We start from the raw sequence: 25891 nt of genomic DNA, 5'->3' as shown, positions 1-25891 counted from the left end.
CCCATTAATTCCAAAGCTAATATAGGATTTTGGATGCAGCATCTTGTGTCTTGCTCGTGCACGACATTCACTGATATGTGACATGATCACTGCATGCCGATCTAAGATATCCTATTGGCCCTTGAATGCTGTGAATCAATGGCAGGACACCTTTTTCAGGTTGAGAAAAAAAAACAGAGGTATCGGTATGGGATCGGTATCGGCCGATACTGCAAAGCTGGGTATCTGTATCGGCAGCCAAAAAACGGTATCGGAACAACACTAATGACAACCCAGTTGGAGTTTACTGTAAAACACAACAAAATATATTCACAAACACTAGGAACACATGGGCAATAAATTTAAATGAAAGATAATGTAATGATACCCATTTTCCCAATCTGTGAAAAACCAGTTACAGTATATTGATCGAGCTTAATGTTCTACGCACCCGCCAACCAGACTCTTGCTTCACCCCTCACTAATATTTAAGAATGAGGCGTTACGTGTCACAGTCTGGATAGGAGAAGGAATGGCATAGGCATGATTCTTGAGTATGCAAAGAATGTTTTTGAAGTGAAGAACGAAACAATAGACAGGCTGATGATTGCGAAGCTTCAAATTGAAGGTGTGTTGATGAGTGTTTATGCCCCACAGGTGGGATGTGAGCTGAATAAGGACAAGTTGAGTAGAGTTGGATGACGTTACTACAATGAGCATGTTGGTGACACTAAAAAGTGATGAGAAAGTGACAGGTAGATTTGGTGCAATGCGGAGTAATTTGAAAGAACAGATGGTGGTAGATTTTAACAGAGAAAAGAAATGAATTTGGTACGAGTACAGTAGTGCGATGTAAAAATGTCTATCGTATGATATAACCTTCTCACATTTGTATCGTTATTTTTAGATTGCCTTGACTCAACTGAAATAATCCTGTTGTTTCTTCCACAGTTAGAAGCTTACACCGAGTGGGAGGTGCTATCTTCACCCGCCCGTCGTGTCCTGTGTAGGGATCCGATTGTTTCTTGCCTGAAAATTGTGGTAGTCGTTCACATTTTTTTTTAGATGAATTAGAAGAAAATAATATGGAATCACTCAATTCCAAGGAAAAAACAAATATGGAATTATGAAGAACCAAAAATAACACGAGAACCAAAAATTACACTTCAACACTACACTCATAACTGACTATTTTGCACTAACTTGGGCTTTAAATAAAGCTTGCAGTCTCTGAGCGAGGCGTGGACTTAAAGGGATAGTTCGGATTTTTTTTTACGTGAATCTCTATTTCATCCTCACCTTCTGTGTGTGCGATCATCACTGACTTACCCTTGACAGCGTTCTGTGACACGAGTTCTGGTCCGGTGTTGGACGAGAGAATAGTCCAGCAAGTTGGCTGGGGTCACGGAAATAAAGCGTTTTTCTTCTAAAAACAATTTGTGTTCAAAAGAGTGATACATTTGCGCTCTAAATTCCTTTCTGAAAGAAGTCAGACGCCATTACCGCCGGGCACTACTTTTCTGTTAGTTCGTATTACTTTTAGTATTATTATTATTCGCCCCGTAGACAGCTGATCGACGTGCTGCAGACAGCTGATCAGCGCGCCTTCCCCCTTCGAAAAGACAACTTGTAGATTAGTGCGCGTCTATCAGCTGCATGCGGGGCGACGCGCAGTGATACGAACGTACAGAAAAGTAGTGCCCAGCGGTAATGGCGTCTGACTTTTTTCAGAAAGGAGTTTAGTGATGCAAATGTATCACTCTTTTGAACACAAATTGTTTTTAGAAGATAAAACCCTTTATTTAGGTGACCCCAGCCAACTTGCTGGACTATTTTCCTCTCGTCCAACACCGGACCAGAACTCGTGTCACAGAACGCTGTCAGTCATGTCAGTGATGATCGCACACACTGGAGGTGAGGATGAAATAGAGATTCATGTCAAAAAATCCGAATGATCTCTTTAATCATTGACAAACAAAATTAGTCTTCATTAAGCTCACTGCAACTTCCTCTGATTGCGGTTACCATCTTAGCTTTGAATTTTGGAGCTTGTCATTGACCCTTTCTTTCATTTCCACCACAGATTTTTGATTAGGATTGAGATCCGGACTGTTTGCAGACCATGACATTGACGTCTTGGGCTCTATTTTTGTGCCCAGTGCATGTCTGGTGCAAGACACAGTGTAAATCTGCGCAGGGGCAGTCAAGAATAAGTTTAGGTATTTTCTCAGACTGATCACAGCTCAATTGTCGCGCCCCCTGGGCCTATTCATCTCAAATACCCAGGGGGAATTTTTGACCCATTAATCTGTCAACAATGTTTCCATTTGCTTGATGTCGCGGCCATGAATGTCCTTCATCAAATGCTCTGGAATCAAGCAGCATCTCGACAGTTGTAAATGTATTTCTTTCCATTAGGTGGACATCACACCAGTTGACAAACGTATACATCGCATCTTGGTGACAGCTTGAGTTTGCATATGTCTTTAGTGACTGTAGAACTTCAGTATGTATTGGTTTGGTTCAGCACTAACGCAGTGCTAATCTGATTATCTGGTGACACGCAGCTATAGAGCCTCTCACACACACGCACAATCCGCCTTACCTTTGCCAGGTTGAGTTGGTCATGTCTGAGTCTCTGTTTGTTCTTCTGTAGTTTGCCAGGCATCATCTTCCCCGTCCGGAAGTCGAAACATGCCAAATCCACTTTGTTTCCAAGGTAACGGGACAACTGAGGTTTACTCCGGAACTTTTTCCCTGTAGGACTAAATGCATAAAGACACAAGGACGTAGTCAGAAAGACATATTTGCCTGAATGAACTTTAACCTGGTCAACTGTTCAAGTGGAATTGTTCACACAATGGATATTAGTAGCCATATGGAAGCCATAAATGCAAGAAGTTAATACTTAACATTGGAAGGCCAGAACCCAAATTAAAACCTTGAACCTATGAACTGCATTAGAGGCTGTTTTTTTGTTTTTTTTGTTTTGTTTTTTAAATAATCCATCTAATTTAACGAACCAAGTAACAGTTGTTAAAGGGAAAGTCAACCGCAAACAATTCTTTACTATAATATGTTGCATGTCTAAACATACCATTCTAACTAATATTCACGGCTCAGGTTGAGGCAACAGTGTGCCGTGATTGGTCGTTACCTGAGCGCTGAGGAACTGTGATGTCATTTTCAGTCAACAGCAAGTAGCAAAATGGCCGCCCTGAGATGGCTGCTTAACCTATATTCCACAAATGCAATATTCATCAAAATAGTGTGTTTAGTGGCTGCACATAGAACGTACAGTACTATTGTAAAGATAATGTTTGGGTTGACTTCCCCTATAAAATGTTCCTCGTGTCATGCGGCCTTTTTGTTGGCCTAAATTTGTTTCTCAATCAACATAATATCCCTTACATGTAATCTTAACACTATGTGAAGAAAACATGAAGAAAGCATCTGCCCACTCCATGAACTGTGGTTGAGTTTCACTACTCTTCCCGTAAGTCAACCTGCTGACTGGTTTCCTGACTGGAACTGATGAGTCATATTACAAACCAAACTGAAAGTAGTAAAGCCACGACACAGCTCATGATGTACTTCAGGTTACAGACTGTGAGGAAGCGACGGAACACAGATGTTTGTGACACTGAGTTCAGCCTGAGCAACAGGAAGCGTAGACAGACCGCAGACATCGTTGACGGCTATTTTCCTTTTTATTGACTTCGCCCATGACCTTGTCATTGGTTGATTTTGATTTTGATTGGTATTTTGTGTTTGCATGAAAAGTGAGCTACCCTTTGTTAGATAACCACATGGTTTATAAAGCTTTAGGATGAATTATAATGTATGTTTATAACTATATTTCACCTTTACCACCACTAAACATGTTGAACATAAAACCTTCTACGCAAGGGGCAGCATGTCAGCAACAGGGAGTATTCCACTTGTCAGGGTGTGACGCTAAAACTAAGGTTCTGTATTCGTTATGACAGTTTACTTATGCGATCATTCAATAACATCATGAAAAGGGAGCAGCATTTCATACACAGTATATACGTGGAGAATTAACTCGATACGTGTTGATCCAATATGCACTGTTGGGCAAAGTTACATTAAGTTTCAATAGTTACACGACTGATCATCATCAGCAGAGACTGTTACGTTCATTACGATGACAGGCATTACTCCGCAGTAGTCGCTGACCTATAAGAGGTCATCCGAATCGAATATTTTGCCCGTGGCTGATGACACTGACCAATAGTTTAAAGAGGACAGTGTACCTGTAATAATAGATGTCGCTTTTCCCGGCGCTCAACCCGGACTTCCTGATCACTTCTTCCTTCTTCCAGCCGGGTGGTAAAGCCGGACAGTCCGACCGCCTCTTCTCCATCAGCGCAACACTTTATCGATCACAGAAGATCTGTTCAAGTTAACCGATCGCTCTGTGGCCCTCCAGCCAAAATGTGGAGGCAAACCCGGCAGAACAAGTGCCGACGTCACAGATGTTACGTTATTACTGGCTCGCCCCTGCCTCCGCCCTGACGGCTTGTACAGTATTGTGTTACGGGAAAGAAAAGTGTCCAGCGTGGATAAAAACGGACTTCTTTCTAGAATGTTTTTCAGTTTACCCTCCGAAATAATAACTGAAGGTCCGATGAGGTTCGAGCTGGGCTAACGGCTGGCTGCGAGCGTGTGACGTCAATCTTGCCCGATCGCTCTCTCTCTGAGCTCTTCTGTAAAGAAAGACGAATCACTTGGGAAAGCGCTAGGCCGGAACTTATTATAAGATATACTTTGTAGTACCTTTACAGCAAAGTGTAATTCTGTAACTGAAGTATGAAAATAAATGTGAAACCACTGGGACTTGTATTGATTACAACAGTGTCAAACGTCCAACAGAGCCTGGACAAAGAGACAGAGTGAGCACGCTTTCCACTTTTTCAACATCTCTGCTTCAAACCAGTGACATCATGGAAGAGGTTAAAGGGGGCCTAACAGCAAGACTGAAGCCGGTTGGCGCGGGTTCGCTCCTCCGCCTGGGAGACCCCATGTGGCTTACATGACGTAAGCTTGAAAATAATAAATAAATAAATAAACAAACAGCAAGACTGAACCTTGACAGGACTGTCCCGTTGAGATTCTGCAACGTTCTCTAAGAAATACTGTAAAGATGTGGTGTCCAAACTACGGCCCGGGGGCCATTTTAAAACCTTTGTCTTTGTAAATGCCTAATAATATTTTTGTTTTAGAAGCCAAGTTTTCCTCTACGTTCTGCTGTCAAGTACACTTTTTATATATTTTATGTTCATCCTATAGCCCCCTGATTCTCAGCCCGGTCCTCGAGTACCCCTATCCAGCCTGTTTTCCATATCTCTCTCAGCAACACACCTGAGGATCATTATCGGGCTTCATGCAAGCTTGCTGTTTAGCTAATCGTTTCAAACACTTGGGTGTACTCTTGGGTGTACACCAATTACTCTTGCTTTGATTGTGACTTTGAACATCTGCTCTGGGCAAGGGCAGATCTAGTCTAGTAGGGTAAAGGGCTGTGGGCTAACCCCAAATCATTAAATAAATAAATAAATGTTTGGACACCCCTGCTGTACATACTTGCTGTCGACTGAAGATGACATCACCTGTGTTGTAGTGTAAATTTCGGCAACGAAAACTAAACAAAAATAATTTCGTCAACACACATTCTTCACCGGACTAAAACTAGGCTAGACTAAAACCCTCATGGGACTAAATCAGTCTGCATTTTTCGTCGACTAATGAAGATGTAAATGTATTTCACTTAATAAAAACTGGACTAAAACTTATGGACATTTTGATTTTGTAAATTCTTGTCTGCTAATCACTGTGACAAATGTACCGGTAATGTGACACAGTGACACATCTGCAACTAGCTACTAAACCAGGGCTCTCCAAGTTCGGTCCTCGAGAGCCCCTATCCGGCCTGTTTTCCATGTTTCTCTCCACTAACACACCTGATTCATGATCGGGATCGTTATCAGGCTTCTGCAAAGCTTGCTGATTAGCTGATCATTAGATTCAGCTGTGCTGAAGGATGGAGACTGGATAGGGGCTCCCGAGGACCGAACTTGGAGATCCCTGTAGTAAACTATAGTGTAACGTAACAAATCAAATCCAACGGCCATAACGTTCCAACAGTAATTTTAATCTGACGGCTAACTAATGCTGGCTAATTTACTCGCTCAAAGCAAGGCGCCATAGTAGTCACTTGTTGATATACTGTAATACAAAATAACATAACGTAACATAACATAACATAACATAACATAACATATAACATAACATAACATAACATAACATAACATAAAACATATAAAACATAATCTGCTGACAAAAAAAAAATACAATGGATTAAATGATTGTCCTGACTAAAACTAGACTAAAACAGTTTTTGTTGACTAAAACCAGACGAATAAAATTTTCTTGGACTAAAATAAAGATTAAAATGCTAGATTTATAGTCAACCCAGTTAACTAAATAAAAACGGGATGAGGTTGAATAACTATGATAAAAACTAACAAACATGATTGAAACTTGACTAAAACTGAGACTACATTTTAAAATGGAAGATAAAATTAACACTACTGTGTTGAGGAAGTAGGTAACGACCAATCATGGTGCAGTTTGCTGACCAAACCAATAAAACAGGTGAGCCGTGATTGGCCGTTACCTACTTCCTCAGATGGATGATTATTTGGCCAGAACAATAAAGTTTATTTATCTTGTTTAGTTTCAAAGGTTGAACATTAAATAGCTTACCTTTGTAGGGAATTCAATTAAGTATCAGTTGAACACAAGTTGCAAATCGTATTGTTTTTATTTGTTTAACACAGTGTCCCAACTTCATTGGTTTGTAGTTCAGATTAGCAGCAGGTACAGTGTGTGTTTACAGTGTGCCTATTGTGTACACATGGGGAACTATTTTCGTGCATGTGATGTGACCTCCACGTGCCTTTATGACCTCCCTACAACACCTGGACATGCTTCTGCTGAGGTGGAAGATGGTCTACTGTGTGGGATCTCCTCCCTGAACTTGACAAAAACATCCGCCAAATGCTGGACAGTCTGTGGTTCAACGTAGCATTGGTGGATGGAGCGAGAGATGACGTCCCAGATGTGCTCAATTGGATTCAGGTCTGGGTAACGGACTGGGTAGTCCATAGCATCAATTCCTTCATCTTCCTGGAACTGTTGGCACACTTCAGCCACATGAGGTCTCCCATTATAGGAGGAACCCCTGCATTGCACCCCAGACTGTCAGCAGTTAGCGGATGTTTTAGTCCAGATCTGGCAAGACATCCCTCAGGACACCATCGGGCACCTCGTCAGGAGAATGCCCAGGTGTTGAAAGGAGGTCATACAGCCACATGGAGGCCACACACAATACTGAGCATCATTTTGACGTTGTTTGGAGTCATCAAACTTCAAAGACATCAGAGTTGGATCAGTGTGGATCACTATGTTATCCACTTTAATTTTGAATGTGACTCCAAATCCAGACCTCCATACTAATTTAAACAAATGTTGACATTTACATCAGGTTAAAAAAAAAAAAAAAAAAAAAAAAACTCCCTTAATGTATAGATGAAAAATAAGCATGTGCGGTGCCAGTCTCCCCTGACCTTTTGGCTTGAGATTGTCATGGTTTGGGTTGGGTTTTAGTTTTGTTTGTTTGTTTGTTTTTGCTTTTGTTGGGGTTCTAGTTTTGAGTGGGTTTTGTTAGAGTTTGTCATCATGTTCCTTTAAGTTTCTGTTATGTTTTGCTTTCCTTTTGTGTCTCCCATTGTCTCATCAAGCATTGTCCTGCCTACCTGTGTTTGCCTGAGATCCTCGTGTGTATCAGAACCCTCTGCCACTTGTGTCTTGCCCAGCTGTGTCTCGTTGTGTCAATTAGTGTGTGTGTATTTAGTCTCTTGTTTCCCCTCTGTCTGTGTCGATTCATTGTTATTTCCTCCTGACATTCTGCCGGATTTTTGCCCCATAGTTCCTCCCAAGTTTACGTTGTTTGCCTTCCCTGAGTTTGTTTGTTTCCAACCAGTATCTCATTTACCGTCTTGTTTTTGTTCTATTAAATCCCTCTTTGGCTTCACCTCGGCCTCCTTGCCCTGCTTCCCTGCATTTGGGTCCAACCACCACACCTTAATCTTGACAGAGATGGACTCAGCAGTCAAGCAATTGTGATCTATTTTGTTTATAAAGGTGTTGATATTATTTGGCTAAACATTGCATTGTAATTACCTTTATACTTCTCTATTTCTAGAGAAAAGTATTCTATATTACACAGAAGAAAGATTGTGTTCCTTCCATGCTTCACCACCTCCCTATAAATTAATAATTTAGTTGTACCAGTAGGGCAATGCTCGAATCTATCACCACCTGGGTGACCTTTACAAGCTCCTTGCAAATACTTTGTGCCCACATTGTGTACATGGTGACTACTTGCTGATTTTATTTTAGCAGCATCCAGGGAAGGGTGAAACCAAAAGCACTGTAACATACAGTTAAAACGTAAGAAAGGCAGAAATTGTAAAGTGGTGGGAAACAGACAAGAACTGATGCAGAGCTATGTTTCAACTGTTAAATGGCGACTGCCGTTTTACTGGAAATAGTACGTATTTTACAAATTTGTATTGCTGTGATTATACTACACTGCGACTACATCTCTGAGAACTTCATTTTTGGCCTGCTGCAAGTTCTTATTGCCAGATAAGGGACGTGGAGTAGCATGTCAAAAGTCGCATTTAGTGCTCTTGGGTCCCTCGAAAGTCGTTACACAAATCAAAGCTGTTTGTTGTTTCAAAATGATTTGCTCAAATCTTTTAGCTTATTCCCAGCAATGGCATGCAGAACCAACATAATAAGAAGAATTATATTTTCAAAATGCTTTGGCTCATTTGTATATAGTAACCTGAAAACCCTGCAGTACATACAATATCTTGACAAATCGTAACGGCTGTGGAAGAAATCCAGTTGCGACGCACCACAGGACGTGTTTAATTTGGGAATGCTGTTCTGTGGAGCAAGAAGAATAATGTGGCACAAAGCAGGAGACTGAAACTCACAGTCCAGGGGTCCAATATCCGTAGCTCTCTGGGAGTGAGAGGATTTCTAGCCATGGAAGTAGAGGATGTGCAGGGAAGTGGAGCGAGGAAAGAAGGTTCTGGTTTACCGAGAGTGTCAATGCAGGTAAGACAATTGCATAATACAAACCGCGTCCAGAACTGGAGAAATTAGCAGTGGAGCAGACAAACCAAAACAGGTGAGAGATTAAACAGGAACAGGTGGCGTTGAGAACGCAAGATCGATCTGAGTAAAAATGCCTGAAAGTCTTGCATGAAAATGACAATGAACAATATGGCAGTGAGGGGAGAGACGATTGTGACTGATATACTGGCTTGATTACATTTTTGCAAAGGGAGGAAAGTATCTGTCAGGAGGCGTAAGATGAGGAAGCCACATTGTAGAGATAAAGGATGACTGACTTCACAAGACTTCACAGGCCTTTACTACAGGTTCTTTCAGTTCGTTTTAGTTTCTGAGCATCTCACCCTTCAATCTTCTCTTCAGGATTCAAAATCTATGTTCTAATTTGTTAAGGTCCAACAATTGACTTGGCCAGTCTAAGACCTTATTCCCCCTGATGAAATCTTTTGTTGTGTTGACAATGTGTCTTGGGTCTTGTTGCATGCCCAAACTTCTGCCGATTAGTTTGGATGCATTTTCCTGACTCATATCTGTAATTATTTGTAAACTATAATCTGGAAATCCGATTCTCATTTGTTGATGAGTAGTTTGCATGTTGTGGTATGGTCTGAATATTTATTTTCTCGAAATCTTCAATTGGTGGATTATAAAACCTTCACCCCCTACCCCGTGGAGGTGGGCAGTGACAGTCCGTGACATAACCATTAAAAATTAATGTGACATTGAGAAAGAAATTATCTGCTTAATACCCAAAACATATAAATTCATTGGCTCATAGCAGAATTAATTCTGAAGCGTAAGAAAACATTTTGTCTGACAATTTACAGGAAATACATCCAAACTACATTTAACCACAATTTGAAAAGTTTTTTTTTCCCTTTGGTTTTATTATTATTATTATTATTATTATTATTATTATTATTATTATTATTATACTCGCATTAAAAGACGGGTACCAGAAATTATCTTCACAAACTGTAACCACGACCGTTTGTGTACATTTGGCTGGAGTTGGTCATACAGAAGACGATATTGTTTTTTTTAGACGTCAGTGGCGCCATCTCCTGGCCAGTATGAGAAATGCTCGCTGTGAGAACTTCCGGCAATCCAAAAACGGGTCGTTTTTCGATTTGTGTCACCTGCTATATCTTATTTTCGTTTCTAAAAATTAAAAAAAATATATTTATATATATCAACTGTTATTGTACTTTTCCTTACCCATCCCAGACAGCCAAACGAGAAAATCAAGCTGTATTTCTATTTTGGTGTTTCTATTTTAAAATAAAAATCAAATAACGACTCGTTTTTCTATTTTTAATCTGTTTCCAAACATAATGACCAAAAGAGAGACGGACCAGCATTCAACATGTACCATACTGCTTAAAACGCACCCTTAAAATAAAATAAAATAAATAAATAAATAAAAAATAAAAATACTTTGAAGTTTGGGTGAGTTCTCCAGACCCAGCTGCAGATTTTCGCGTCCGCATTGTTTTTTATTGTGGCTTTTGTGAACACTGTTGATTTGATAGCAATTTACCATTTTATTCTATTTTATTTTTTTAGATAATTTATTGGTTGTTTTTTTCTAAAGTCTCACTTGGTTATACTTAGCTTTGTTTACTGACGTCGTACTCTTTGAAAAACGCCGCCGCTTCATAAAACAAAAGACAAACCTACCCCTTTTTCTCCTTGAAGGCCAAACATGTATTCTTCCCATCTCGCTTGAAACAGCTTTGCATCGGTATCAGTTTTACTATTGGACATTTAGGTATCATTGCCGTATTTCTCAATTGCAGTTGTTGGACAAATGTAATTGCTTTGGAGAGTACAGTAGACTACAATCAAGCGGATGAAAGTCGTCACTTCTCGGGTAGCAATCAGCACGCATTGTGGGAAATGTAGTTTATGGTCAAACGATTGCTTTGATATTTATTTTAAAATAATCCTTTTAACGTCTCGCGAGTCACATTTTAATCTGACACGTACCCTACTTTTTTGTTTGTTTAGTTTTTTTCCCCCGTAAAACAACTTTATGTCTGCGTCATGGTATAAGTACAAACAATTCTATTTCTGACTAAATTTCGTCTTCTTCTTCTGAAAGGCGAATGACGTCATCGTTTTAGCAAGCAACACATTCCGCTCAAATCTAACCAATCGATGAAGCAAAGGGTAGGGAAAAATAGGACGATGAGAAAACTGAGCCAATAGGAGACGTTACTGTAGTTAATCTGATTGTGGACCTGCCATGTAAATCGTCAACGTTCCCCGCCCCGGGAGCCTTGAATGTTCGCCTGGAGCCTTCTCGAAGCATTGGGAGCAACAGGAAGTAAGATTTTTGTAGTTGTTGGTGTCTGATGCGGCTATGCTAATGCTTAAAAAGTGAGAGGACGCTGGATACAGTTTAATGTAAGCTTTGTTGTTACATTATGCTGTAAATGTACCATTTATGTGAACGTAATCCTTTAATACAATATGCAACGCGAGTTTTGAAACCATCGTTAGCTAAACGATCATTAGCATAACAACTCTAAATCACCGTTACTTGCAGGTATTTGACGGAACACATACTAATGTAGAAGACAAAGTAAAACGCTTAAACTGGAGTGTATATATAAGTATATTTCATTGTTTCAACTGCAGTGATCATTGAGTTATTTAGTTCAACTCTACATAAGATCCACAGCATCGTTGTTACCGCAGCCTTTCGGATTTGATTTGATGAGCAAATTGTGCAAAAGGAGCAATAAAATCACATTTTGACAACTGTGCACACATATTTTGCAACGCGGTGGACGTATTTCTGATTTCCCAGGCGGTGTGCGTGTCATTTGTTACACTTTGAATTGTTTTGTCAGCATGGACTCTGCCAGCCCTTTGAGTGACATCATATCGCCAGAGTCAACGGTGACAACACTGCTGTCCAGTTCTGGACACTTTAGGAGCAGCCTATTGTCACCAGAGTTCAACACAACCTTCAGATACAAAGATAAGGTAGATTCTGTTTATTCGTTTTTTTTATTTTTTATTTTATTTATTTATTTATTTATTTTTTTGAATCTTCTTTCATGACAATAATCCAGCTAAAGACAACCATTAATCACCAGACTAATGGTAATGTCAACATTTTGTAGACCATGGAACATGTTTTATCACCCTTTTGACAATTTAAGTACAAAAAGACTAATATTGAAATAACAATAAACAATACTCGTAGTTTAGTTAGGAATAGCAGTGAACTAGTGGATTGTGGAACAAATGATACCCCAAAAAAATGAAATACAACCGAAATACAATTAACTCCGAGCAAAATGCTATAATAAAGAGAGCATAACCTATGTCTAACACATGGATGCTCTTTGTTAGTTTCAATAAAAAGCCAAACATTTTCAATGTGTATGTAATGGCTGAATTACCATCCTTCCTGTTTTTGTATGTGTTTAGGACATATTGAGCAGTAGACAATGCATTGTTTTCCGGGCGCTATGATGTTACGGTGGTCACTTTTGCACCAAACATTATCATTACCTGTTTGTCTGATGCTGAGTGGCACAAGATCATCGTGGGGCAATGACAGTCATGGCTGAGGTCATTTGACAAAAACATAGCATATGATATGAATGTCATACTTATGGAGCTGCTTACAGTATATGATTTTGATTGTGGCATACTGGAGAATGAGGAAACCATCCATCCATCCATACTTTTTCTATACTGTTTATCTTCATTGGAGTGATGGGTAGGGTGGAGCCCATCCCAGCTGACTTTGGGCGAGAGGCATGGTACACCCTGAACTGGTTATGTGCCAGTCACAGGCACGAGTAAAGTAATTTCTTTAAATGGCTTTACTAATAATCTGTGTGGTGGTTAAGAATAATAGCATTTGTCGACACTTCAAAAAGTGAAGTACTCATTGTTTTTAATTAACTTGCAACTTGTGGTTTCCAAAGGAATATGACTCAGCCTCCGCAGCATTGGATGCCTACATAGCAGATTTTGACAGGAGTCAAAACATTGAGTCACCGGGAAGGCTGCTTCTGCCACAGAGTCCGTTGTCCACCCCGAGAAGACCTCGAAGGAGTACACGCAGAAACAAATCCGGTAGGTAAACTGTCGTCTGTTAGATTCTTACGTATTTGTTGACAATAGGGACAAAATTTTTGGAAGACCATTGGCCATTTCACCTCCAGGAAATGTCATTTGGCAGCAGTGAGTGGTCCTTCATTTGCAGTTATATAATCTTCTGGGAAGACTTTGTTAAACATCTTGGAGTAGGTTTGTGGGGATTTATTTCCATTCGTCCTTAGGAACCTTTGTAAGTCTACATTCTCATTAAGATGTACCAGTAATTTATGTATGTATACATATGTTTAAAAGTTAGTGATTTATGATTAGAGTGCATTATTAGTGTGTTGCAGCGGCTGACAGTGACAGGGCATTATTCTCTTTTAAATTCCATCCATGTCCATCATTTCATATTCTCGTTTAGATGCAATTTCTGGAACTATTTGTATGTATAAAAGGTGTATACTTATTTAATGTGTTACTACCAACATGATACATTTATTTGCTAACTCAATTTGGGTGGTATACTTTCTCCATTATGGTATTTCATGCATATACTGTCCTTACTTTCCACTTCATCGAATGAGTAAAATAGAATGTTGCTATTATTCACTGCATCAAGATTATTATTTTTTTCTTTAATGTTGTATGCAGTACAGTTGACAGTGCCTTTTTACTTACTCATGCATTATAGTACATAGTGCTATACCTACCTATTGCCCACTTTTTTTTCTTTTTCTTTTTTTTACCAAACTTTGTAATATGAATTGTATGTTCCTCCAGATAGTTCGTATTTTATATTTAATACACTTACTATATTTTATTACTTTCAATGCAATCAATAGGTAAAAAATAATCAATGTTTGTCAATATTGGTTGATATGAAATGCATACGTTGATACATTTTTCAGCTGTAATGCCTCGACCTATTTTCCAACGTCATAGTGTCGTGCTTAACTATTAATTGAACCTGTTTGTTTTTGCACTTCAACTTATTTCGAACAAGGACAAAAAGTAAGGGAGTACTCAGTTTTATTTTGCACTTTTGTTAATTTATTACAAATGAGTTCTAAAAGTGAGTGATTGGTGTTTCATTTTAGAACTTAAATTTTCTATTGCAGAGTGACTGTTGTGCATTTTGGGCTGAATTTATTTCGAATGACCTATCATTGATTTAATAGAAATGTTATCTATGAAATGAGTACGAGTGTGGGGAGAAAAACTAGATCCCCCCCCCCCCAATACCTTTTGATTAAGCTTGCTTTTGAATTCTGTTAGCTGTTGTTTGTAAATGCTTAGCTGATGTCTTTGCTTGCGTGAAACACGTTAAGTTGCTTTGTATTTGAAATGTGCTGTATAAATAAAGCTGCCTGGGGTGGTGTATAGCATCTCTGTTACCTATCGTTGATTCATCGAATTGTAAGGATTAAATGTAAATATATTTTTTTACACATTTCATTTTCAAATGACTGCGATTGGCTGGCAACTGGTCCACGGTGTCCCCCGCCTACTGCCCAGACCCAGCTGAGATAGGCTCCAGCACCCCCCGCGACCCTTGTGAGGAACAAGCGGTCAAGAAAATGGATGGATTGATGGATTTTCAAATGATTGTTTATTGGGAACAGCACAGTGTTCTAATCCCGTGACTGTTAATTGTTATATATTTGTGCCATGTGATTGAGTGGCAATCAGTCCCGGGTGGACCCTACTAGTGAAGTGATAGACCGATATGGTTTTTCCAAGGCCGATACCGATGCAGATTATTAGTAGTCAAGTAGGCCGATAACCGATATTTCAAGCTGATATTCATTTGCAGTAAAATGGGGGGGACAACTTTTTCTTTTAAACTATATTATCAGATTTGTTTAAAAAAATATAACAAAAATTGCAGGGAGCTTCCATGGGTCATTAGCATGTGTTAAGCTAAATTAAAAAATAAAAATTAAAAAGTAAATAAATAGATCCCTAAAGATTTCCACTGTCAATAAACTTTCTAAAATTTCAACATAATTTCTTGATTTCTTTATTTATTTTTATTGTATTTATTTATATTTATTTTATTTATCATTTTATTTCCTTTATTTTATTTTGTTGTATTTATTTATTATTATTCTTGATTTATTTATTTATAAAAGATTTCTACTGTCAATAGTTTTCTACAATTTCAACATAATTTCTTGATTTATTTATTTATTTATTTAACAAAAAGTGTAGGGAGTTCCTAGTTTTCATAAAGTGGAAATTTAAAAAGATCCATAAATGAAAAGTTCCCTGCATGATGCATCTCACTGAGTGACAAATTCATGCGAATATAGCTCATTTGGGATTTTTGTTAGGGTTCGTAAAAACGTTTCAAACAGATCTTCGCGGTGAAAAATTGTCTGAATATGTTCCAAATGTGTTTACGACAAATAAAAACTGACTGCGAACATCTTACAAATCCTGATGAAAACCCCAAATTCGCTACGTTCGCAAGTATTCACTGCTCAGTGAGCTTTATCGGCCTTCAAATTAAAAAAATGACCGATGCTGGTATTTGTCAAAATGCCAAAGGGTCTATCCCTAGACCGTACTTTTTACCCAAAGTCACCTGGTTTAGGTTCCAGCTCGCTTACAACCTTCACTGAGGACCAGTAGTGTAGAAAATGGATGGAGTTTCCTGCACTACAAGGTCTGTTTTGTGTTTCTACTTGTAGTTCTCCGGGAACGTTTAACAGACCGAGAGGTGGATTTCCTGACACTCCCCGTCAGTTCCCTCCGTCACCGCGACAACCGCGACAGACTTTCGATGACAACCGACGAATTGCTGTCTATCCCCCGTGATGGTTCCATGCCTGTCACCCACACAACTGCTTTCATCCAAGGTCAGTTACATTGTGATGTGTGGGGAACTTAAATTTGTTATTGGATACCCCAGTAATTATGGCAGTATTATTTAGCAGTCTAACCTCAAGTGCATTCCGCCTCTTATTTGTTGGCCGGTTCAGGTCGCTTGTCTCAGTCTGTTGCCTCTCAGGCCCGTATCTCATCCAAACCAGAGTATAGAGCAAAGGAGAACATTTCCCACCTACATTTAAGCAGGAATTGCAGCAGCTGCAGGTTCAAGCTCTTGTCCTTAAAATAATTACATGATGTGTATCATTTGGGATTCTGACAGATCTATATCATCCCCCAGGTGCAATGAAGAACCTGAAGTTTCCACTTTGAAGCAAGATGTTCCCTTTGTCAGATGCTTAACAGTAATTGCCATCCAACCGTTATCTTCGAGTCTTAAACTCTATTTTAGGAACAGAGTCTAATTCAAGCTGATCTTCATCTATTAGTGTGCAAGCAGGTCAGAGCAGGCATTGCTGTCTTCGTTGTTCCGTTTACAATGCAGGGACAATGGAAACGAGGCAGTCCTGGGCCACACCGGACTCAGCAGGATCCAGGACTGCGACCTCAACGACCCACTGCCCTCATCAGAGGTCTACTTTGGCGACGAGCTTGGTACAGCATCATTCACTACAATCAATTTCAAACCTTATCTCTTCTTTCTTTGCGTCCTCATTAATGACAGTTTTCAAGCTTCCAGAACTTTAAATGAGCATTTCTCCTTAACTCTTCTACTGCCAAAAACGTTTAAAAACGATTTGTAAAGTCAACATGTATGCTGCCATAAACGTTAAATGACATCAACTGTTTTTTGTTTTTGTTTTTTTTTAAATCAATGGGAAGTGCAACATCTAAGTGCAGTGCTGCCTGGTCAGTGGGTTGTGAAATCAAAAACACCAACTAACTATGGCCAGCAGATGGCAGCATTGTATCTCTTTTCAATGGGCTGCCAGTGTATGGAATTACTGTGATACATGATGGAATCTGATGAAATCGAACAATTTTCAATGATGACGAGAGTGATCAAATCCTTTTTCACATCAAATCTAATTCACAGAGCATCACAAAACAAAAAACTATTAGTGTCAAAGTCACTGTTGTCGAGAAAATGTATCTTTTTACAAAGATTACAAAGTTTTACGAAGTTTTTACAAAAAACAAAGTTTTTCCTTATCTTTTCAATTTTCGCTTAATGTCACTCAAATGACCTATTTTCAAGTGCTGATTACTAAAGAAAGGAATAAGGTAGAAACATACTTTGTTTTTCTAATGAAAGAATTGTATATGTAGTAAAAGCACACAATATTCTGTTTGCCTTGAAAGATTAGTTAAAATGCTCGAAATCGGCTGCCACTGTTTTTTTTTTTTTTTTTTTTTTTGTTTTTTTTGATAACGTGTGTCAGTAAAAGAGTGTTAAAGAGGAAGTCAACCCCTCCAAAAAAAATTTTTTGACAATATGTTCTGTGCAGTCCCACTGGTCTATAAATATGGTACTCTGGTTCATATTGTGTTAGTGGAATATGAGTTAAGCAGCTGTTTTTAATCCATCTCAGGGGGCGTCCATTTTGCCACTTGCTGTCGGCCGAAGATGACATCATTGTTGTTCAGGTCTTGGGTAACAACCAATCACAGCTCAGCTTCAGAAAACAGGTGAGATGTGATTTGGTCAATGCTTGAACCCTGCGCAACATTGATGTCATCTTTAGTCGACAGGAAGTGACAAAATGGCCGCCCCATGAGATGGATAAAAATGGTTGGATTTTGCTTCATAACTATTATTCCACAAATATAATATTCATCAGAATGTCATGCTTAGACTAGTGAACTCACATATTGTAAAGCAGTGGTGTCCAAACTTTTTCATTTGAGGGCCACATACAAAAAAATCAGAAGGACGCAAGGGCCACATAATGTTATAAAGAGAAATTGTGTTTAGTCATAAAAATTGTACAAATAATTTATTTGTGCTTTTGCATATTTAGCAAAATGCTACAGTATATAAACCAATTTATTTGTAATATGGCAGTAGGATTATTATATTTTGGAATTTTTCATTTTAGTTTTTATTAGTTTTCAGGGTGGTTCTGTTAGTTTTTATTAGTTCAGTTATTTACAAAATGCTTAATTTTAGTTTAGTTTGTTAGTTTTAGTATTAGTATTAGGTTTTTGTTTTTTTGTTTTTTTTAAATGTGTATTACTTGTGCGCAATATTTAAAAAACACCATGGGAGCAACGCCATCTTTTGGGGCTTTTCTATTGGCTGCTGCTAGATGACGTCACTTCTGTATGACATACTTTCAAACGTCATTATTCTGGTTTATATCAAAATAAATCTACTAAAAATCACATCAAAGACTAAAATGAAGGACATTTTTACTATAATTATAGTTTTAGTTAGTTTTTTGTGAACATAAAATGTAATTTGTTTTCGTTTTTTAAAAGCATTTTCATTTTTATTTTATTTTGTTAATGAAATTGTTTTTGGAATTTTAGCTTTAGTTATTTCTTTAGTTTTAGTTAACTAAAATAACCTTTAACGGCACCTGTGTTTTTTGACACCCTCCCGTCTCACTTTGACCATCTCCAAACAGTTTTGTTTTTGTTAATTTATTTTAACTGAGTCAAATGCCATTTTTAGCATATGCGTGGGCCACTGAAAAATGGACGCCGGGCCGCAAATGGCCCTCGGACCGTAGTTTGGACACCACTGTTGTAAAGAAATGTTTTTAAGGTGGACTTCTACTTTAACCATTAATTCCACACATTTCTTAGCTGGCTTTCCGAATAATTACCGCAACTAAGAATCGAAAACATATCACAATTATTTAATTTTCTCACCACAATGTTTTTCTCTTCAAGAAAAAGTATTAATTGTACTATGAATATTAGTAAATGATCTATTGTGCAAACCCATAGTTACTTCCATGTGTTTGTCCTTTTTGTACTCCTTGAAGGTGTTTTTCCACAAGTAGCATCAATAACCAGAGTTCCCTCTTGGTTGGCAGAGACAAAGAGTGATCCTGGCAAGACACCTTATCAGGTAGAAGATCAAAATGCCTTTTCTTGATTAACTGCTTTGTTTAAAAAATACTATGTATGGGTATTGATGGGATTAGGGCTGCACAAATATATCTATATCGCGATATTGGCCCTTGCAATATGCATATCGCAAAGGCACGCAATAAATTTTATATGGAATTTTATGCTTTTTATTTGAATTTGACCAGTCAGATGCTAACTAAAATGTGCATCGCCATCCAATAGTTGAAAATTCTTAAGACTTAATTAACTAAGATTACATTAAGGTTGCTTATTTTGCCGCATGAAAAATGTTTTTCTTTCATTCGATAATAAAAATGTAATTTCTTTAGGTACATGTTAAATATCGCAATAATATCGAAATCGCTATGTTCAGCAAGTACATCGCATATCGCATGTTTTTCCAATATTGTGCAGCCCTAGATGGGATTTATCTCGACTGACCCTTTAGCATATGTGATCTGTTTAAAGAATAATGAAAACATTTCATGAATTGTGTAGAATACGCTAAATAAGCAGTCAATTTACTGTTTAAATTTCAGACTTTCACAGATGAAATCAAACAAATGGAACGTGCGTTTTAATTTGTTTACATGTGAAAAATCAGGGTGACACCCAGCAGAGTCTAAAAGATCTGAGGCTCCAGTTTGCTGAACAGATATCTTTGATTACCTCAGAGAGGAAAAGCTCAGACTTCGCAGAATCTCTTCTGAGAGGTAAATAATAGGAAATGATATAGTAAGACTTAAAGTACACACTGTTTGTGTTGACTCCTGTGTGTGTGCTCTTTTTGTCAGATAACCGGCTAGAGTCACTGATCCAGAAGGCGGATCAAGTGCTGAACTCGCTATCTCAGAGTTTTGGAGCAGCACAAAGTCTTGCAGATTCAGGTAAGGTTCGTGGATCGTATTCCTTCGTTCTCATTAACTACAATATCCTCAGAAGCGAATCTTCAAACTCTGATTATTAGGTTATGTTTACTCATTTAAAGGCGCAGTCTGCCGGTTTGACTCTGGAAAAGGCACTTTTTAAATTCAGGATTTAAACAAACAAACTACTTCTCAATTTAAAGATCAGGGCTTGTCTTCATTTCTGGTGGTGATTTTGCCCTAACCCCCAAGCCTGTATTTTGCCATTGTGTGTTTGTTTTGTAAACAGCGGAACGTGACTGTGGAAAGATGGTGTTTCTCACAGAAGCTTACATGTGTGAATGAGTGAGTGAAAAAAATAAAATAAAATCCATGCGTGCTGAGTGACGTCACGCAGCCGGCAAATTCGGAGGAATATTGATATTGAAGCAACATTGTCAGTGCAAGGTACAACAATAGAAAGGACTAATAAAATAAAGTTTTTAGGTATTATTATTGATGAACACTTAACATGGAAATCGCATAGAAAATATGTCCAATCTAAGGTATAACAAACTGTAGCAGTTTTACATAAGGCTAAATAATCATTGAACAAGAATGATTTGTTATTGTTATATAATTCATTGATTGTTCCATGCCTGACCTAATGCATTGTGTGGGGGTGTGCAGCCAAATCCCACACCGATTCCAATTTTTATTTTTATTTTTATTTATTTATTTATTTTTTTAAACAGAAACGTGCTATTCATGTCGGTTGCGGCTGTGGATATAGAGACCACACTAATCCATTATTTATACAACAAAAAATTTAATGAATTGATGGAGTTTAACTGTCTCAAAATAATGTTTAAAGTCCATCATGAAAGTTACCAGTTAATATATAAATTAAATTAAAAAGAAAAAAGAAAAAGTGAGTATAAATTAAGAGGAACAGATATTTTCTCTAAAACAAAATATAAAACAAAACAAAAAGAATGATGTATTTCAACTCAAGGCGTCAGTTTATGGAACAATCTGGATTGTAAAACAAAATCATTCCAGTCTATCTGTATCTTCAAACACCTGACAAAAAGCTCAATTACTCGAAAAATACATATAGCACAAGGACACGCTTAATTATTACATAGAATTGTTATATTGAAAACATTTTGACCGCTTACTGTCATTTACTTTGTGTTGAATTTTTTTTTTTTTTTTTTTTTTTTTTTTAATTAGGGGCAGATCAAATAAGTTTTACTTCTTTCTGTCCCCTTTAATTTCTCTCTCTTTTTTTTATTTTTTAAGGAATTAAATAAAAAATTGAATTGAATTAAATGATACTGTATCAAGAGGAAAATGGGGGCCAACTTAATTTAAATTAATTTGTTCCATAGCATCCCAGGCACTGTAATTTTCATATGCATGTTTTTGTTTTTTTGTTTTTTTTATCCTAAAGAATTGAATAATGAAGAAATGAAGCTCTGTTCGACTTCACAAGTTCCCCTACTCCCCATGTAAGATTGCCTGCATTCACACCTTTTGCTGTTATTTACTTTTATTGATTAACAATAGTTACAGTCCTGTATCTCTAATTGTTTCTTGATGACGCAGAGACTCGAATGGAGCAGCAGAGGTCCTCCCTAGGGCTTTGTCAGAGGAAACCAAGCAGGTAGAGCTCACCTCAATGCTTGTACACTTTGGAAAACCCTCACATTAGTCAGTTCAAGTGGTTTGTGAGAGTTAAACCTAACAGACCAAACAAAAGTCCACACTATACTGTCGTGAATAAAACGTAAAGGAAGATTGAAAAACCCTTTGGAACAATATTTAAGGCACTTGTCAATCGTCTTGTAATATTCCTCTCCATATGCTGCTTCCTCATCATCTCAGGATTGCAGTCACGATGGCAGCAGCATTTGTAAGCAGCCCGGTCCATTGGAGGCTCTGAAACAGATGATGTTTAGACTGCAGGCTGTGGAGGCGGAGCTTCAACGTCAACAGCATCTACCAATTCCTCCAACTTGCACTCAAAAAACCCATAGGGTATGTCATTTGTTTACGCTCCCCCATATGGAGCAAAATTGTTCAAATTGCATATAGCATTAGAAAGCGGCCTTTTCATTGTCTTTTGAACGAGCAAACTTCAAAATTACTCAAAGCTAGTACTGCACAAACATGATCAGCAACTTTTTGCGCAGATATCCATGCTAGCCGAGTACGCTCATTTATGCTGGTCGGTTAAGATTATAGCCGTTTAACCATGAAATATGAGACAATTCTGATTCTTTGTAAATAGAGTATTTATTATTGTTGTTCCGATACCGATACTGGTATCGGCAGACCCCGATACTGCATTAAAAAAGTGGTCTCGGTATCGGTGAGTACTCACAAGTAACAAGCCAATACAGTGGAACCTCTACTTACGAACGTCTCTTCATACGAAATTTTCGAGTTACGAAACGCCTCAACGGGAAAATATTGCCTCTTGTTACGAAAGAAATTTCTAGATACGAAAGGTAAAAATACATTACAGAACGCAGCATACTTTCGGCTATGGCTATTTCCTACCATAGGTACCTATGAGCGTAAATACTAGATCGGTGTTTGTGCATCGTTCTGGCATCCCATTGGCTAAGAGGAACCTCTACCATAGGTATGAGCGTATACTAGATCGGTGTTTGTGCATCGTTCTGGCATCCCATTGGCTAAGAGGAACCTCTACCATAGGTATGAGCGTAAATACTAGATCGGTGTTTGTGCATGTTTCTGGCATCCCATTGGCTAAGAGGAACCTCTACCATAGGTATCTATGAGCGTATACTAGATCGGTGTCTATACAGCGTCCTTATCATTCATCCCGCGGCCCATGAGGTGTTCCGATAGTTTTTCGTAAATGTATGAACTAACGGCCAACGAATTTGTGCAAAAAATTCAAACAATTGGTGATTGATGATGTAGCGATAATTGGGTCATCTTTTAGACGAATTAATAATCTGGACGTTACAGAGGTGAATTGTATTTACCTCGATAACCTCTAGGGGCACCACGTTGGCTTTGCTTTGGGTTAACAGGAGTAAACAACGACCAAAATCCTTTCTTCATCAATCATTTATAATCTAAAGTCGCCACACTCGATATTCAGTGGTTCGTTGTACTAACAAAAGAATAATAATCCACTCGGAAACACAGATGACTTAGGCGGAATAGAGTTAATAAAACATGCATTTATTCACGATTGCTACACTACAGAATCAAAACACTGCCTATCTAACTATTCTACCGTCAGAAGAAAAGAAATAAAATAAAGCTTATGAAAATAAGGAAGGAATGCGAATGAATAAGGAAACAGGGAAAAGAGAAATTTGACCTGCCAGATCTGTGAGATGTTTCAAACGTAAGTTGCACACAGGGGTACCGATGTGGGAATCAAACGCACACTTACGAGCATCGTTTGCGTCGAAGCAAGCAGAAACGGCGGTCCTTTTAAAAGGGGGAAAAAATAGTCAATGTTCGTTGAAAAAGGCAAGAAAATCAAAAAAGGGGTTATTCCACAGGTGAGCAAGGGAGCCGCTCGGGGGCTGACGTAGTTGCGCGGCTCGTCCCTTGATTGGTTGGCGACTCGGCGAGGTTGATTCTCCGGCGAGGTTGGTTCTGCCGGACAGCTGTCCGACTCCAGGTGTTGGAGCTCGGTCCGCTACGCGCCTGCGTACGGGGAAGGCCAGCCGTTGGAGGTGAGCTGGCACCTCGGCGGGGCGCCACTGAATAGCAGGTGGTGCGGGGCGGCTTAGGTGCACAACCTTGAGTCCGGCGGTACGTTGCAAGGGTACCCCGGGGCCGCTGAGATCGCCGCTGGCGGGCAATCACCGATGGTGAAGAAAGAAAAGAAAAGAAAAAAAAAGAGTAAAAGAGTCTTTGGGGTCAACGTTGCAGTTTGCACCTGCTTTGGCGTGGCGTGGAGCGAGTGTCTGCTCTCGTGGCAACGGTTGCTGCCAGGGAAAAAGGGGGCCACGTGTTTGGCAAGTTTCTTGGAACAAAGAGTTCGAGCAGGCTGGGAAACTTGCAGGTCGTTAGCCTGAGGATGATGATGTTGGAAGAGGAAGAGGCAAGAGAGAGAGCGAGGGGGTCCCCTCGTCTTTTTAAAGTCTATGGGCGGGGCTTCAGTAGGGGGTGGCACACCCTTTCTGTTCGCTCACGCAGACTTTAAAAAAAACAAATTATTAAAGGGATTAATAATTTGGCATTAAATTTGGTCAGTCTGGCAAATCAGTTTTCCCACACAACCCGTTTAACACACATCGTAATTAATGCATCATAAACTAACTTGTGAGGTAACTTCTACTTGTCTAATCTGACTGAACTGAAAGATATTGATTACCTTTCATTCTTTATGGAGTACAAATGAAATAGGACGTTCATACACACAAAGATATAACATGAATCATTCGTAGTTCAGTTATCTGTCAAGAATTATCATGCTATAAATGTGTAAAATGCGGTTACTTATATGAATTGTCACTAAGGATAGTTCCAAGTTTCACCACTTGACGGTGCTGTTGCTCCATCTAGACGTTCCAGGAGGGCCCCCCTGGAAGGGCGAGACACCAGAATATCCTTTGTGATTGATAAGAGGTCATGAACATTCCTTTGATCAGTCGTTTGTGTTTTCCAAATCATTGGAGCCATTTGCTCGGGCTCCGGGATGGCGGGCTTGAATACACTCCTTCGGCAAATTCCTTTGTCACCTGGTCAGCGGCTTCAAAAGAGCTTTGTTGGTGGTTGGGTGACCACCTGCAGAGCTAACCAAGCTTAGATCCTGTCTGGGCAGTGGAATATTTATGCAACTGCAGAGAATTTGCTTTAGAAGAAGCAAACTTAAAAAAAAAAAAAAAATTAGAGGGTGGACTGGGCCATAGGCCATAGTTGTTACAATGAAGGCACAGTAAGTTTTTAATTGTGACGAGACTGACCTTTTTTTGAAAAAGAAGCCTCGCCATACCGGAAGTTTCAGAATTTGTTTAAAAGAATCGCTCAGAAAAAGTGTTCACCAGTCGGGCGTTTGCTCACTAAGATGATGTTTGCCTTGGACATTTCCGAAGGATTGTTTAAAAAAAAAAAAAAAAAAAAACCTGAGAGAGGCGAACATGAACCAAAGAGGGCAAAAAACGATGAGGACAGCAGTTAAAAAGGTAAATGACCATCATTTTTATTCTTTGTTTTTTTACATTATGCACAACTCTCATTTATTGAGCAGTAATCTAATTGTAACATGTATTTGTTACATGTTTTGATGCATTTTTATGCTTTATAAAACATTTATGTCTGAATTTTGGGAGGCTTGTAACGGATTAGGGCATTTACATGGAAAATGCGTCTCTACTTACAAAATTTTCTACTTAAGAACTTTCTTCCAGAACCAATTAATTTCGTAAGTAGAGGTACCACTGTACCATTAATTCCAAAGCTAATATAGGATTTTGGATACAGAATCTTGTGTGTTGCTGGTGCACAACATTCACTGTTATGTGACATGTTCACGGTATGCCGATCTAAGATATCCTATTGGCCCTTGAATGCTCTGAACCAATGGCAGGACAGCTTTTACATGTTGAGGAAAAAAAAAACTTAGGTATCGGTATGGTATCGGCCGATACTGCAAAGCTGGGTATCGGAATCGGTATCGAGGGCAAAAAAAAATGGTATCAGAACAACACTAGTATTTATTTGGACTTTTGAACAGTCAAAGAAAAAAACAAAAAAATATATGAAAATCAACTGTGTTATATTTGATACATCTGGTCATAATGCTTTAAATTCATACGTTTATAACTGTCAAAAATATAATAAAGAGATAT

At 38.6% G+C, this 25891-nt stretch overlaps 2 protein-coding genes across 6 annotated transcripts in view; one reads left to right on the top strand and one right to left on the bottom strand.

The window, feature by feature from the left end:
* mbd2 (methyl-CpG binding domain protein 2) overlaps positions 1-11102 on the bottom strand; it is a 37221-nt gene extending 26119 nt beyond the window's left edge. The window contains exons 1-2 of one of the 3 annotated variants that reach the window (XM_077496734.1): positions 10894-11102; positions 2585-2744 (exon numbers count right to left, since the gene is read on the bottom strand). In XM_077496734.1, coding sequence (XP_077352860.1) covers positions 2585-2744; positions 10894-10991 — 258 coding nt within the window. In that variant the 5' untranslated portion in view covers positions 10992-11102. Of the gene's footprint in view, positions 1-2584; positions 2745-4256; positions 4708-7820; positions 7967-10893 lie in introns of those variants that run through there. The other 2 variants (XM_077496732.1, XM_077496733.1) reach the window with 2 other exon arrangements.
* The window catches only part of c15h18orf54 (chromosome 15 C18orf54 homolog), a 20877-nt gene continuing 5743 nt past the window's right edge, over positions 10758-25891 (top strand). Inside the window, exons 1-13 of one of the 3 annotated variants that reach the window (XM_077496731.1) lie at positions 10758-11622; positions 12072-12207; positions 13164-13314; positions 15975-16142; positions 16266-16377; positions 16454-16517; positions 16602-16767; positions 19107-19192; positions 19799-19907; positions 19989-20081; positions 21496-21553; positions 21651-21708; positions 21930-22082. In XM_077496731.1, the coding sequence (XP_077352857.1) occupies positions 12073-12207; positions 13164-13314; positions 15975-16142; positions 16266-16377; positions 16454-16517; positions 16602-16767; positions 19107-19192; positions 19799-19907; positions 19989-20081; positions 21496-21553; positions 21651-21708; positions 21930-22082 (1353 nt within the window). In that variant the 5' untranslated portion in view covers positions 10758-11622; position 12072. The remainder of the gene's footprint in view (positions 11623-12071; positions 12208-13163; positions 13315-15974; positions 16143-16265; positions 16378-16453; positions 16518-16601; positions 16768-19106; positions 19193-19798; positions 19908-19988; positions 20082-21495; positions 21554-21650; positions 21709-21929; positions 22083-25891) is intronic. The other 2 variants (XM_077496730.1, XM_077496729.1) reach the window with 2 other exon arrangements.

The sequence above is a fragment of the Festucalex cinctus genome, chromosome 15 (genome assembly GCF_051991245.1).
Source record: "Festucalex cinctus isolate MCC-2025b chromosome 15, RoL_Fcin_1.0, whole genome shotgun sequence".
NCBI lineage: Eukaryota > Metazoa > Chordata > Actinopteri > Syngnathiformes > Syngnathidae > Festucalex > Festucalex cinctus.
The sequence above is the reverse complement of the archived record's forward strand: the minus strand, read 5'-3'. Positions and strand labels throughout refer to the sequence as shown.